This window comes from Polypterus senegalus, chromosome 11 (assembly GCF_016835505.1).
Source record: "Polypterus senegalus isolate Bchr_013 chromosome 11, ASM1683550v1, whole genome shotgun sequence".
Lineage (NCBI taxonomy): Eukaryota > Metazoa > Chordata > Cladistia > Polypteriformes > Polypteridae > Polypterus > Polypterus senegalus.
The window spans coordinates 38,507,989-38,523,395 of record NC_053164.1 but is presented as its reverse complement, the minus strand read 5'-3'; the positions used below and the strand labels follow the sequence as shown (position 1 = coordinate 38,523,395).

General features: G+C 37.2%; 1 protein-coding gene across 1 annotated transcript in view; it reads right to left on the bottom strand.

Moving 5' to 3' along the window:
* Positions 1-14,312, bottom strand: part of LOC120538858 (pituitary homeobox 3-like) — a 33,166-nt gene extending 18,854 nt beyond the window's left edge. The window contains exon 1 of the mRNA XM_039768421.1: positions 14,033-14,312. Coding sequence (XP_039624355.1) covers positions 14,033-14,117 — 85 coding nt within the window. The 5' untranslated portion in view covers positions 14,118-14,312. The remainder of the gene's footprint in view (positions 1-14,032) is intronic.
* Positions 14,313-15,407: the final 1,095 nt, after the last annotated feature.

The following is a 15,407-nucleotide window of genomic DNA, read 5'->3' as shown; positions in this document are numbered from 1 at the left end:
TTTCTGCTTCTGTCCATTCACAGTCCGTCTCATTTTCACGACACTGTCGTTTCCCCTCACGATCTCTTCTCAACCTTTCTCCAATGTAGCAGGTTGCTTTGTGGCAATCTAAAGACTAAGGCAATATACACGGAGCAATGGTTATAAAAGAGGGACACATAGGTATCCAGGCTCTTTAAAGCATAAATAGGGATCACTTCACTGACATGTGAGCAAGCCACGGTACAACTGTGAGACGTGCAGCACTCGCTGGCTACAACGTAACAATAATAATTTCCGGAATGTGCTGTTACGTTGTCATTCATTTTACCCACTGTCTTTCTTTCATTCATATGTTACGTAGGCACATACCTTTTATCTTCGGCAATCTCATTCTCTAACCAGGCCTCAGGAGCTAACCAGCGTAACACTGTCCACTGCCCCTTTCGTTATTCCGGCACATTGTTGAAATCCGTGAGTAACAACAACGTACTAAAATGGAAGATGGTCTACGCATGTGTGGAATTCGCGGACAAACAAAGATCAAGATCTAAATGAAGATCTCTTTAGTTAATTTAAAGCACAACAGTTTGTTTAGTTTGAATGTCTGTGTTTTGAGGTGTGACTGGAGTACTACAATCTTCAGTAGTATAAGCATGGAGGAGATTCTTAATGCAATGCCTATGTTTTAGCTGTCTCTCTACTGCCATCTAGTGCTTCTTCTTCTAATTCATTCGTGCACAAACAGATCAAGATCCAAATGAAGATTATATATAGCGATTAGCACACAAAAGGCCGATTTTACCAGTTTGAGAGTAACAGGAATAATTTGTATTACTCTGGGTGGGATGTCAAAGAGTACAATTGATGGTAAATTTACAGTAATTTATGTTAAAGCTTCCTTGTGTTGAGCCACTGCAGAAATGCACCTGACGTTGTCTATGTGTGTTCTGGATGTATGCCGCTGCCTGATCAGATGCTCAGCTTTCCATTTTCTTACCATGGTTATTTAAATGCAGAGTGATGAGGTGTCAGGGCCATCCTTGTAGTGAAATTTGAATGGCTGAGCACACACACCATAACAGAAGCCTACAGACTAACATAGGGGTAATTTCAAGATGTCAGTCAACTTAAACAGTGTGGTCCAGGGACCCTGGGAAATCCATGTAAAATGATGAAGAGCACATAAGTCAAAGCTGCTCAGAGGCCTTTTTGGAACATGTGCATAATCTTATATATAAATGTCTACGCATGGAAGTGTGTGTGTCTCTCTGTCCGGCCTGGAAGTGTGAGGCTACCGCATGAATTTCAATGAGCTGGCAAGGTGGCCCCAATTTACCAAGCCAGAGCAAAAAAGAAGTATGAGGCTACAGCTGAAAGAAAGCAACTCTGTTGCCAAAGTGAAAAAGCTGATGAAAGACAAACTCGCTTAGCTGCTACTACACAAGTGAGGTGAGCACATTGGCAAAACGAAACCTCTGAGGAGAAAGCAACTTGTTTAGCCGCTGATAGACAAGGTTGTGGGCACGCAAGCAAAATGAAAAATTTCAATTTTCTTTCTGATGATTTCAGTAGTTTCTAGAAGCCTGAGCTTTTTATAGCATGGGCTGACACACCTAGCAATTTATAAAAATACTTTATTTAAATACCCATTCTAAAAATGGCTGCATCTGCTTAAATTTTACACTCAAAGCAGAATCTAGTAAATGAAATACAAGTTATGTACCCAAAGGTTCATCCATTCACTTTCTTAAGTCCTTCATTCCATGATGGTGGAAAAGTGCAGGAGACAACATTCAGTCTTAAACATTTCGGCTCTACAAGCGCAGTTTGATGGGTTGTGTGGTTCTTCATTGAACCTCCTGCTTGCCAAAGAACCATTTCATTCTGTGAAGGGTTCTTTGCATGTGAAATTGTTTGTTTAGGCTTTGAAAAGATTCCTAGAAATCTGTCATGTATAGTATGGCTCCCTAGCAGGATACTGACAGATCAAGAAAACCTGAACTTAGCCTGTGTGATTGTATGCAGTGAGAGTCCTTTAAAAATAAGAAGCCCACTGGTATTTCACAAATCTCCTACCATCTAGTCATGGCTATTTATGTTAGGGATCGAAATAAATAAAAGTTCTTTCTGAGACATCCATGTGGCTAGTTCTGTTTGGGAACCTAAAATGTTTCCCCTTTGATATCACTCTGAAGAATCTCCTTGGCACCTTTGTTTTTAAATGGAACCAGCAGTGGGTGTGGAGGTCAATCCCATGCTAAAAATACTACGTGTTCAATACGTATCCTTTAGTTTTTCTTTTGTGATTTATTTATTTATTTATTTGACTGAATTTATACAATGCCAGGGTGGCATAGTGCCACAACGGGTAGTGCTGCTGCCTTGCAGTTAGGAGACCCGGGTTCGCTTCCCAGGTCCTCCTTGTGTGGAGTTTGCATGCTCTCCCCGTGTCTGTGTGGGTTTCCTCCTGGTGCTCCGGTTTCCTCCCACAGTCCAAAGACATGCAGGTTAGGTGTGTTGGTGATCCTAAATTGTCCCTAGTGTGTGTGTGTGCGCACACCCTGTGGTGGACTGGCACCCTGCCCGGGTTTGTTTCCTGCCTTGCACCCTGTGTTGGCTGGGATTGGCTCCAGCAGTAGTTCGGATATAGCAGGTTGGATGATAGATGGATGGATGGATATACAATGCCATGTCATATCATTTTTCTAATCCCACTTAATCCTGAGTAGGGTTGCTGGGGGACCGGAGCCTATCCCAGCAAGCGCAGGACATAAGGCATGATCCATCCCCTGGATAAGGCACCAGTCTGTCTTAAGGTGAAGACACACACACACACACACATGCACACGCACACACACACACATTTAGCATTACCAGTCTGCCTACCCTGCATGTTTTTGGATGGTGGAAGAAAACCTACACATAAATGGGGAAAGCATGCAAACTCCACACAGGGAGGACCCAGGACATGGACACTGCTCTCCTTACTATGAGGCAGCAGCACTACCGATGTGCCTTGTGCTGCCTGCCTGCAATTATAATAAAACAAGCAAAAAATAATTGTGATATAAAAGACTGGAATTAGGGAACTATAATAATTTATCCAGTTATATTACTTATTTTTTTCTGCCAAAAAGAAAACCTCTTAATACATATTATTTCTGTTACAATGAGCATCCTCACAAACCAAAGTCTGAAGAAAATTAACTTCATCAGGTATACATTCGCAGAGTCAGGGCATGTGCACCTCCTCAGCTCATATACCTAGGACAAGGCATGCACTTTACAGGGAAAATACATATGTTAAATGAGAACAGAAATGCCAAAAAGATAAATTGGACAGTACAGAACCACTGGGCGATGATGCTGTTAAGACGGCCCTTTCGGTCACTGTCTGGTCAGCGATTTTATTGTGCAATCACCATGTCTCTCTACATATACATTTACATTGTTTCACTTAGCGGACACTTCAGCATAATCGAGTAATATCCTTCTGGAGGGCTGTTTGGGCACAAGTGATTCAGGAGAAGGTTGCAAAATTCACCATAACAAGTGAGGAGCTCTATAACAGAAAGACACAAGACTAGTTAGTGCTTTTATATGACTAAGAAACTCACGCCAATCCCATAATCAATTAGTAGTTACAGAATCGACGAGTCTTCAAGCGCTTATTAAACACCCAACTTCATGCAATTTCAACACATTTTGCTAGTATTTTTCAGAGCAAGTTAAAATGGAAGCAACCCTAATTCTTTATCTTTGCAGTTTTTAATCAAACAGCTATCCTCGAACTCTAAACGGACTTATGACTGTTACATTACATATCGTAAGCCACACTCGCATGATGAGTCCATAACGCTTCACTCCTATTAAACAGTTCTCGACGCCTCATTTTGTGAATACGGCGCATCAGACTCCTTCCACCTCGATTCCTTTCCGCAGACTGCACTTTCTTACAAGTGTTTTAACCTCCACAGCGTCATTCTCTCCGGTATTAGTCCTACAAGTCTCGAGCCAGAGCTCAGGTGATGAGCAGATGCACGCCTATAACTGCGCCCGCCAACTTCATTTTTCCGACACTTTGTTTTCGCACGAATGTTAAAAAAAACAAAACTTTTTCTTCACCCAGACCACCAAAGACACATGAACTGTAAAGACCTTCAGATCTCTACTTGATGTTATCTTCTTATATAATACGCTACCGTGGCTGTTCGTTTGTCTGTCCAGGATTTTAAATCACCTGTAGTTCGCAAAACGATTTACCTATTGACTTGAAATTTGGTACACATATACTATGTGACGTCTACTACCCTCTTTCGGGGTTTTATTACACTTTTTATTTTTATTTTATTTTATTGTAGAATCATCTCTCGACAGCGCGCAGCAGAGCGGCCGTGCGGCGCATGCGTATGGGCGACGTTCTCATACCCTATTACCTTCGCTAATCATTCTTGAGGCAGATTGAACACTTAAGTGCCAACTTAAGTGAAACATTAAAGAAAACTTACTAAGTAATTGCAACACAAAAAGTAACAGTCTGTTTTAACGCGAAAAGATGCCGACGAAGAGAATCAGCGGGCCGCTAAGCTGGAGAAAAGAAGATCTGCTCAAGGAAGCAGCAAGCGCATCAACCTCTGAGGAAACGAATGCTAAACAGAGACAGAGAAAGAGGATGAAAACTAGGAATGCTCAAATCAAGTGTATTCACTGCACGTTATCGTGCAGTATGCCGTTACTGGTCGTAAATAATATCGGCAAATTGGACGAATGTATATTGGATTGGATGGATGTGGTTTTGTCACACTTGTTCAAATGCTCTAGCTAGAAGAGCTCGAAAAAATAACTGTCTTTGTATTAATTCGAAGTGCCAACTATAACCATATTGTCGCCACCTCACGTACGATTAGTTGGCTCTTGTCCTGTCGGTAGGCAGGAAACGCTCAAATAATCCGGTGCAAGTATAAAGCGCCCCATCAAAATGAAATAACGATAAAGAAAACAAAAATGACACGAAACTACATAATGATGATAAAATAAACAAACAAAAAAAAGTTTCAATAATGTAAAAAACAAGTTGCATGCTTTTTTAACGATTCGTCTGGTCATTGGGAGTGTGCACGTTCCTCTCGTGTATGTCAGGGTTTTCCTTCCATATGTTAAATAAATTGCACTTCACGTTTAATTGTCGTTTCCAAATTGGTCTCTTGCGCACAGTGCTTCTTGAGCAGACCTTTGCTACCCTGGACTGAGGTGAGCGAGTCTGAGAATAGTGTGTTACTGGCGGTTCAGCCATTCCCGCACCAGCGGGATACAAAATGGATGAATGGATAACTTTTTGCCCACGCCCTGAACTGCTTGATATGTTTGTATGTAAGTATGCATTTATGTGCTTGTTCATTAACTTAGTCCCATATAATATCCTTACAGGGCTTCATCTCAGGTCATGTCACATGTATTTGAAGAAACATTACATTAAAAACATACCACAACATTCTCAATTTCGAGTAATCCAATTCGGGCTGGCGGGGAGCTGAAGCCTATCCCGGCAGCACTGGGTGAAAAATAGAAGCCATATACCTGAATGTAGCGCAACTCTGCGAGGAAAACAGATTATTTTTAATCAAACCAATTCATATTTAACTGTACTGTCTTAAATGAGTTTGCTTCTTAATATGCATAATTTACATATAGCATTTCGATGATTGGTTCACGGTAGAATGGAATTCACTGATTTGGATTTAATGTGTCCTTAAATTAAAATGAAGGTTTTTCGGGAGTGGTTTCATTCCACCGCTGCGGATTTCTCACTTAATGAACAAGAACACGTTTTAAGAGACATTAATGAGAAAAACTTCAAAATCTCCGGCACTGATGAGTTATGCAGAATGCAATCGAGGCAAGCAAAACTTTCTTCTAATTGAAGAGTATCGCTTTTAATTTCATGTTTTAAGAGTTTCTAGGTCATGTTTTGCCATTTATATCGTTGCACGCCGTTGCATAATTTATTTACCTAAGAATGCTCATTTGTTTTCGTCGAAGGACAGCGAAAACGCCATCATCTATTTATTTTGCAGCCTATATAATCGCGGAATTTCGGAGTCTACAAAAGGTAGCACCGGACACAATGCAGAAACCCAGATGTCATTCATGCCGCGCCAAGTTTGTGCCGACAATTCATCTAAGATTTAGGACGTTAGAAGAAACCTCTCCAAGACACAGAGAGACTGCGCGACATCCATACGAAGAGTGCTCGCATCGGACTTGAACCCAATCTTATGGAGCTGCGAGGCCGCATCGCTACAATGAATAGTAATTCACTATCGCAACTGAGTGGAATTTGTGCCTTTCGTCTGTGTTCTCTTGAATTTATTTCTTCGTTGGACAGATGAATCCTCCCATGTTTTAGTAATATGTTGTTACAGTGAATCCAATTGAATAATGTGACCAAATATGGAGTGCGTCCAGGAATGGCTCTTGTTTGTCTGTCGCTCCTGCAATAATACTTCTCGTCACTCCCATGTCTCTGGGCTGTCAAAATCAGGTTCAGTAAATGGGTGGATGGAACGAGGTCCAGGTCCTTGAGACGATGCAATGTCATATGGAAGAACAAACTTCAACGGAGTTTACAGATAAATGATAACCTAAAGAAGCATCGCGCCATATTAGAGCCTAAAGCCTATAGAGCGCATAGCTATTAACACGCGCACGGAATAATAGATACAGTATGTTTGACTTATTTTTCATTTTATGCTACATGAGAACTATATATCTCACCGATATATACTACTATTTAGCACTCTGATAATAAAGTTCTTTCACTGTATTCATGGCTTCTATTGTTCCTTGTAGTAGATCCAATGCTTGACAAAGAACCAATCAATCTGGGGATGGTTTTCTGCATATGAAAATGGTTCTTTGATCTTTAAAAATATTCCTAGTAAGTGGGAAAAACAAAAAAAATTACTTGAACTGTATAATAATAATAATAATAATAATAATAATAATAATAATAATAATACATTTTATTTATATAGCGCTTTTTCCACGCAGCAAGCATTATTTTAAAGTCAAGAAAATTTTTGATATATTACAAATCAGTTATTTATGGAGCCATGTAATAGGTCTAAAATAAATGCAGGCTTTCTGTAGCCTTTATATGGATAGATCTTTGGGGAATCAAAAATGGTTCTTCCTTGGCATAGCTCTGAAAAACCGCTTGTTTCTATCTATCTATCTATCTATCTATCTATCTATCTATCTATCTATCTATCTATCTATCTATCTATCTTTATAGCAACGAAATAACAATAGGTGGACGAAGAATTTTATTGCAAATGAAAAGCGGTTTAAGTTCTGCTTATCGATATATTTTATTACGATCTTCATCATCATCACCATCGTTATTATTTTTGCTATTGTTAAATAAAATTGACATTTAAGTAACACATTTACGATGACAGTATTGTGGCCTCTGTAATATGTATTGTTACCTTTGAAAAGATCTGTAGAATTCGTACTCTACGGCTGTTTTTCTGGAAGTATGGTCATAGTTTTTATGATGAAAGTTTTGTCAGAATGGTGGCAATTTAATGGTATCACCTCTACGTTTTCACTTTCAGACTTGTTAACTTCGATACAATAAATCAGGTGTCGTGAGGCCCACCATGAATGTTTCTGAACAGTCTCTTGAATCTCGTTGCATTTTTCGTACTTATTTCTCAAATGAACACTGAATAAATTACAGTGTTGTGTTGTTTGATCGGAAAATGCGTTTTTCCCTTTGATGAGCAGAAATCCAAGCTGTTCAATGCCTTCAGACCTCGGCTGCCATCATTGTCTGATCCCACGTATTCTAATACGCGGACGCGAGTCAGCAGCAAACGGGAATTGGCCGCCCGTCCATGACAAGGGCCCCCTTACTGCAGGTGCTCTCAGTGCTCTCACGGAAGGACAATTTTCAGGCATCAATAAACCCAGTAAAAACCCAGCCACATTGGATGAACAAACCATTGTGTTTCTTCGTGCCGGTCCCAAGCCTGGATAAAAGGGGAGGGTTACGTCAGAAAGGGCATCCGGTGTAAAATTTTGCCAAATTAATATGCGGACAAGATGATCCGCTGTGGCAACCCCTAACGGGAGCAGCAGAAAGAAGAAGAATCAACCCAGTAAACGCGTCTTTCAGATGCTGGAGAAAATCCTGCCTCATGCGGCAAGAACTACAAACTTCGAAAAGCCTTTTTAACCAAGAAGCCTGAAGCTGTGACACAGCAAGTCTAAGACATTACTTCTGTTAAGATTTTTATTCTTAATATCAAGCTTTCGCACATATGTATTACAAATGCATTTAATTTATAATTTACTTCAAGTAAAAAAATACACACCTTTTGCATTGTATCGGAATTGTGCATACATTTTTATAACCGCTTTTACTATTAAAAGACTCTTTTGGATTGTATAGACACAGTGCATTCCTAACTATAAATGAAATATATCTGAAGTTTGCAGTTTTGATGTAAGCGCAACCTGATCCACATTAGTGGAATTTCCTCATTATTACCTTGATAACGAGGAAGTGCCAATTATGGCAAATAAGTTAACTGAATTAGTAATTTAGTTTATTTCATTGTGCAACGAGTAAAATGTCTCACATACTGCGAATTTTCTTTTTATTTATTTTTTTCTTGGTTGCTTAAAAAGTAGCTAAACCGATAGTACAGAAATAATATTTGTAGTTAAATTACGTTTGAATGGTGCGGCAAAAAGAATTAGAAAATTACAAATAATCTAAAACTGAAAATCTGATAGCATGTGTCTGTGGTAACGTGACGGTATGAAAACTAATTTTGTGTGAGATCAATCACGTTAAAATGAAACGCCCTTTACTTGAAAGATTAAAACAATGACTTTATTCGAAGGTTTCAAATACATTTTAAATTTGGTTGTATTAGGTGGGCTGGCGCCCTGCCCAGGGTTTGTTTCCTGCCTTGCGCCCTGTGTTGGCTGGGATTGGCTCCAGCAGACCCCCGTCACCCTGTAGTTAGGATATAGCGGGTTGGATAATGGATGGATGGATAATTTAAATGTACGACAACACCGGCTAATAATATAGTATTGCCTTAGAAAGCATGGCCATGGGGTTTACATGTAAGTTTCAACAGTGATATGGGGATCTGGAGAGCCTTATAGGAACGGGTGCTCAACATTTATGTGATTTATTGCTCTGCAATAGCGCTGATATACACTTGATATTTTGTTCTCTTAATACAGTTGGGTTTGATGTGTCCTGTCTACTTAGTCTGATCCTGTCTAGGATCTGGGGTATCACATTCATGAGTGGGAGGCATCATTATTACAGGAAAGGGTGCATTTATGACAAAGGTAAGTGGCAAATCTGGCACCCGAGTTTTAGTATTGTCGAGGCTTGGTCGTGATAGTTATATGGGGCTATGATTTTTTTTTTTTTTTTTAGAGATACTTTATACACATAATAGTGTTTGAATACCTACATGTCTCTATACGGTTACGGTTTTCCTTCTGTGTAAGTGCATATTTTGATATTCTTGAAGGTACAATTTAAGTTGTTTATGAGCTTGTCAAGTTTTTTATTTTCAGCTGTAAAATGCAACTGTTGTCCACTTTTGCCTTCTTTATTTTCCTGTCGATTTTTTGGTTTTATACTCATACCAATTTGCAACAGCCCTCATTCCAAGGCAACATCAATCCTTTAGACTTAGGTGATTCGATGGAGAAAGGCGGTGTTTCAAAGTCATTACATTCTTTCGGTTGCTCGCGTTAGTTTGCCACAGCGGATCATTTTATTCCATATCAAACCTATAACTTTAAAGTGTTACTTATAACTACAAAATATTTACTTTTGTTTTATGCTCTTTAAATAAGCCCTTTCAAAAAAGAATTTCCCGTTCTTTCTTTCTTTCTTTCTTTCTATCTTTCTTTCTTTCTTTCTTTCTTTCAAAGGCTGTAGCAAATATTTGTGTTACTAAAAAATCCTCATGTAATCATCCCGTTATATTCTTTTCCGTATCTTAGACCACCAAGGCGTACATTAAGTTTCCCATGTTATATACTGTATATCAACAGTATGCCGTAGATACTCCGATACACATTTAGATACTCATCACGTGTCTAAAAATACATGCATTGTATACAAAGAGAAAGTGTACAGTATCGCAAGCGCATCGTGAAAATCAATGGATATAAGCATACAATTTAGATGTGAAAAGACTAATGCAAAATTTGGAAGAAAAGGAGGTTATTAACACGATTTTTTTTAATTGGTGGAGGAAAATCAATACATTAAATAGTACACCTGCCTCGCTTAAATGAAACATAATTCACAGATTCGACCAAAAGGATGTCCGTTCCCTAACATAACGCATATTCTTACACAGACAAGCGTCAGCTCTCCGTAAATTAAAAACAAACGTGTTCTGAAGCACTGTATTTCCAAAAACATGTATAGCGAAAGTTAAATATTTCTCCTTGAAAATATTATTTCTGACTTTAAATAAATGCTAAAATGTATATACTCTGCTATCCAAAAAAAGTAAAACCCTCTCCATGTCTCCTAAAAGAAGTTATTTTCTGGGGCTTACAGTTTTTTTTTTGTTTTTTTTTTGTTTGTTTTTTTTTGCATCAGAGTGCCTGTACTCTTAAAAATAAAGCTTCCATAATGACACTATTCTGGGTTCTATGGTTCCTCGTAGCTCCATTGCTTAAAAGAAGTTTGTAATTTTGTGAAGGGCTCTTTGCATACACAGCTGGTTCTTTTTGTTTGCAAAAGTTTTCTAAAATGTGGACAAAACTGAAATATTTAATGTAAGCAAGAAGGACACAGCAGATCAAGAAAACTTGAACTTAGTCTGTGCGTTTGTCAGTTATTCATGGTTATTTATGGAACCTGTTATGGGTCTAAATAAATAAAGGATCTTATAGTACCTTCCTGTGGATGGTTATTTTGGCAACCAAAAACGATTCCCTATAAGGCATCACTTTCAAGAACTACTATATTTTTAAGAGTGTGCATGCACTTTGAATACGGTCACCCAAATGGTTGGGTATACTAAGGCTGTGTGGCTGAGAGGGAGTTGGACAATAGAAATGGAGGTAACCTTAGCAGGTTAGGAAGGTCTCATGTGTACACTGAGCCCGCATAGTGTAAAAGCAGGAAGACTGAATATTAATAAAAATAACGCTGTTTTTCTTCTTATTGTTGTTATTATTATTATTATTATTATTATTATTATTATTATTATTATTATTATTATTATTATGAATGTTGTTGCTGTTGTTGCTTGAATCTCCTAAAGTAAAAGATTAAAAAAAAAACGGTATGTTGTTTTTATTTATGTGTGTATATTTGCATTTAATTTATTTTGAAACATAGGTTTATTTTATTCTATCTCTGCAATCTCAACCATAGATTGATCGCCATTTCTTTCAAAATTAGTTCTTAGGATATTAAGCATAGATAGATAGATAGATAGATAGATAGATAGATAGATAGATAGATAGATAGATAGATAGATAGATAGATAGATAGATAGATAGATAGATAGATAGATAGATAGATAGATAGATAGATAGATAGATAGATAGATAGATAGATAGATAGATAGATAGATAGATAGATTTTTTAAAATAAAGTGCCAAACTGGTTCTTCCTAACGATGCTATACAATGGAACCATTTTTGGTTTCTAAAAGGACTCTGCACATAAAGGTTCCAGAAAGAGCCTTAAATTTATTTAGATCCATAAATCATTAAAAGATGGAAGAAGATTCTTGAAATATCAATGGGTTCCTGAAGTGCCTTTCGTTGCATAGAATAACCCAAACTAAATTCAGGTTTTCCTGATGTGTTAAGCACCCTGCTTGGTTGCCTATTATACATTAAAGATTTCTATTTTGTTCACACCTTTTCAAAGCCCAAATAACCAATTTCATACCCAGAAAATCATTTATATATTGAACTTGTTCTTTGTCAATGGGCCATTTTAGATCAATTGTTTTTAAAGGGATAGATATATACGAGGGACATTCAAAAATGGAATTTCAAAAACAAATCACATCACTTTTTCTACTTAGTCACCTTCGTGTGCGATGCAATTTTCCCAGCGTCGAACCAAAATTTTAATGCCCAATTACGACTCCTCTCGCCTTCACCATTTCCAAAGAAAATATAAAAGTGCGAAAACTTTTTGAACATCCCTCGTAGATAGATAGATAGATAGATAGATAGATAGATAGATAGATAGATAGATAGATAGATAGATAGATAGATTAAAGAAACGCTTAAATTGTTTAAATACTACTTACATTGTATATATTAAATACAACTCTCATTAATACACTTAAATTGATAATTTAACACCGGCGATTTTGAATGGGTATAGATAGATAGACCAGCCTTTAAATAATATAAAACAACTTAGTTTTCACCAGATTACTTTTTTTTTCTTCGCCAGTTGACACCACAAATAGACCTTAAATAGACTTCCAAGCTCAAGTTAAAGTAAAAAGCAAAGCAAATGATCTCATACGAACAATTATAAATATATAATAATTCAAAGTTGTACTACGGTCTAAATAGGTTCCTTTGTACTGTAACAACAATGGCATACCTTGTAAAAAGTAAAGTTTTCAATGTTCTTATTTCACATGTAAGTGGGGAGTATGCGTCCACTTTGTAGTACTGGTTATTTAAATTATTAATAATTGATTAGCGTTTCAATTTAGTACGTTTCGGGCACTATTCGACATTAATACGAAAGACTTGTCAGAATTTGTATTTTCCCTTTACACTGGATGTTGGATTGCGTAAATGTCGGACATATCTTTATAAAACAAGCCGCGTTTCAGTCTCCCCCATCTTCCAGGTATGTCTCTCGTCTCGTCTCTTTATCTCCCTGAGGTTAATAAATCTCAGTCCTGAAGCAAGCCTTCGCTGCCAAATGTCTGAGATAAACAGAAAGATCAGTTGACAGGACGGACTAGTTTAGCAGCCTGGATCACGTTAGAGAGTAACTTTCTTTCAAAAAAATGTTCCCGTTACGCCCAGTAAACAAACAAGAACTCTAAACACGACCACACTGGGCCATAGTGTGCTGCAGTCTGTCGCCCAACTCGTGCAACTTTGTGAGGAATTAATGTTCGTTTTTGCGTATATACACTCTACGCAGTCTTCCTTTATAATGTATTGTTATTGAAACTGGAAACATTGTGCATTATAAAGTACTGTATACCTAATATACGAGATTTAAAACATCAATAAAAAATCGAATGCATGTTGCAAGTAGCATACTAATACAAAGTAATGCTACGTGTTCTACAAGACAGGACAAAGACAAAAGATATGGGTATTGACATCTGAGGTTAGATACGCAGGACAAACACGATAAACTTACATTCATTGGATGAAAGAATTAAATGATAAAATACGTATTTTAAAAAATAAGTCAAAATAGTACTTACTTTTACAAATGCACAAGATATTGCAACTAAAATGTTTGCATATCTTCATGTGTGGTGCCTTGTGCGATGTGTTAATTAGTACTATTCTTTTAAAAAAAATTCTTCAGTTTGTATATTCCTTTGTGGACTAAGGGTTTGTTTTCTTCTCTGAATTGTGTATTGCTGTGTACACAGTAAGATAACCACTGTTAAATTAATTAAATAGTGTTAAGGTTAGCCTTTTAAGTGACATAAAGCAGGGCTTTCGCATCCAGGTAGGCTAGTGTTAATTTAACATAAATGTTTTTGCTGTGCACTGCGGATATTGCATGTATTACTAAACAGTTTTTCACTACGGTCATACGCCACTAATTAATCTGACACAAATCAAGGCCGTTGGACAACGACACTGGATATCTATTTACAAATCATTCCACTATCATTCCACTAAAAAATATATATATAATTTTCTTTAAAAAGAGTATGTTGTGTAGAAGTTATTATTCTCAAAAATAAACTTATTTGAAACCTATGAGTTATCACTTTGTAAATGTTTTTAAAAGCTAATATGCAATACTTACTTGAACTGATCGCTGGTGAAGTCGTGGACAGATCTCTTAAACCCATCCTAGTGTCAGAGCTCTCTGATTTTCGCAGAGTCGCCATCGTCTTTCAAAATGCTCAGTATATAATTGTAGATTCCTTTGTTTTTGTATCCTAGATATGGCCCTCAGACTAAGGCAGAGGCAGTAGCCTGGCTGGATGGTCCTCGTTTTCAGTGAGAGTGAAGTTGTGCATCATAGCTTCCACTCCCCGGGCCCACGCGTTCTGGATGCACTGCTCACTCCGCACAGATTTGGTGCAGCGGCGGCGCAAAGTGCAATTGGGCGTGTCCTTCAACCTTGATTGACAAGAGGGCGCAGTCCTGACTCGACCCGCGAAGTGACGCCAATTCCCGGTGAGGAATATTTTATACTGGGTTGGGGGGGAATGCAAGTAATCTGGAATACTTCAGTAAAAGAAATATCGCAAGCAAAATTCGTATTTTTACAAAAAAGAGGATATCCTTTTTTTTCTTCTGAGTATAACAGACATTAATTATGTAATTCAAGAGCCTGCACTAGCAGTATAGTCATCTAATTAACGTTAAATTAAAGTGACTGATATGAATAGCTTTGGCTAAGAATTTTTAATATGCATAAATTAAGAGCAAAATTATGGTGTGAAATAATACTGATTATGTTGACTTATTTCAAACGTTTTTTCCTACTTCAGTTTCTCAGTTACAATTTACGTTTTATTAAGGCTGGACTATTTTTTCATTAACGTCTTTTCTTTCGTAAAAATTGCCCATTTCACTGAAATTCTATACTGTTGTTTAAACAATATAAAAAATAATTCATTATTTATCTGATAGCCACTGCGAAGATTTAGTGTATTCACATGATCTATCTATCTATCTATCTATCTATCTATCTATCTATCTATCTATCTATCTATCTATCTATCTATCTAATGTTAAATAATATTTTGATATATTGAGATGGAATTTATAAAAAATTAGTGCAATTTCATATAGGTTAATATACGGATATGAATTTTATTACACAGATACTAAAAGCCTGGCTCCAATGATAAGAAGAGAAACACTGACATAAAAAATGAATGTTTTTAGGATTTCCAGGATTTCTGCGTCCTTTGAGCAATTACATTTTTTCCCCAGAAATTAAAAACAAAAAAATAAGTTGCATTTATTTTTAAGGACTGATTAAAAGTTTATAGCAACATCTGTGTGGAATGTTATATATCAGTTTAGTTTGGATTTTATGCAAACACTCTCACTGCAGTTTTGCATTAATTTTTTGCTTTCTTTTTGACCACAGCCTTAATTAAAGCTGAGCCTTGTCATTGAATGCACTTTCCTTTTATTTCACAACGTGTTTTACTCTGGAATAC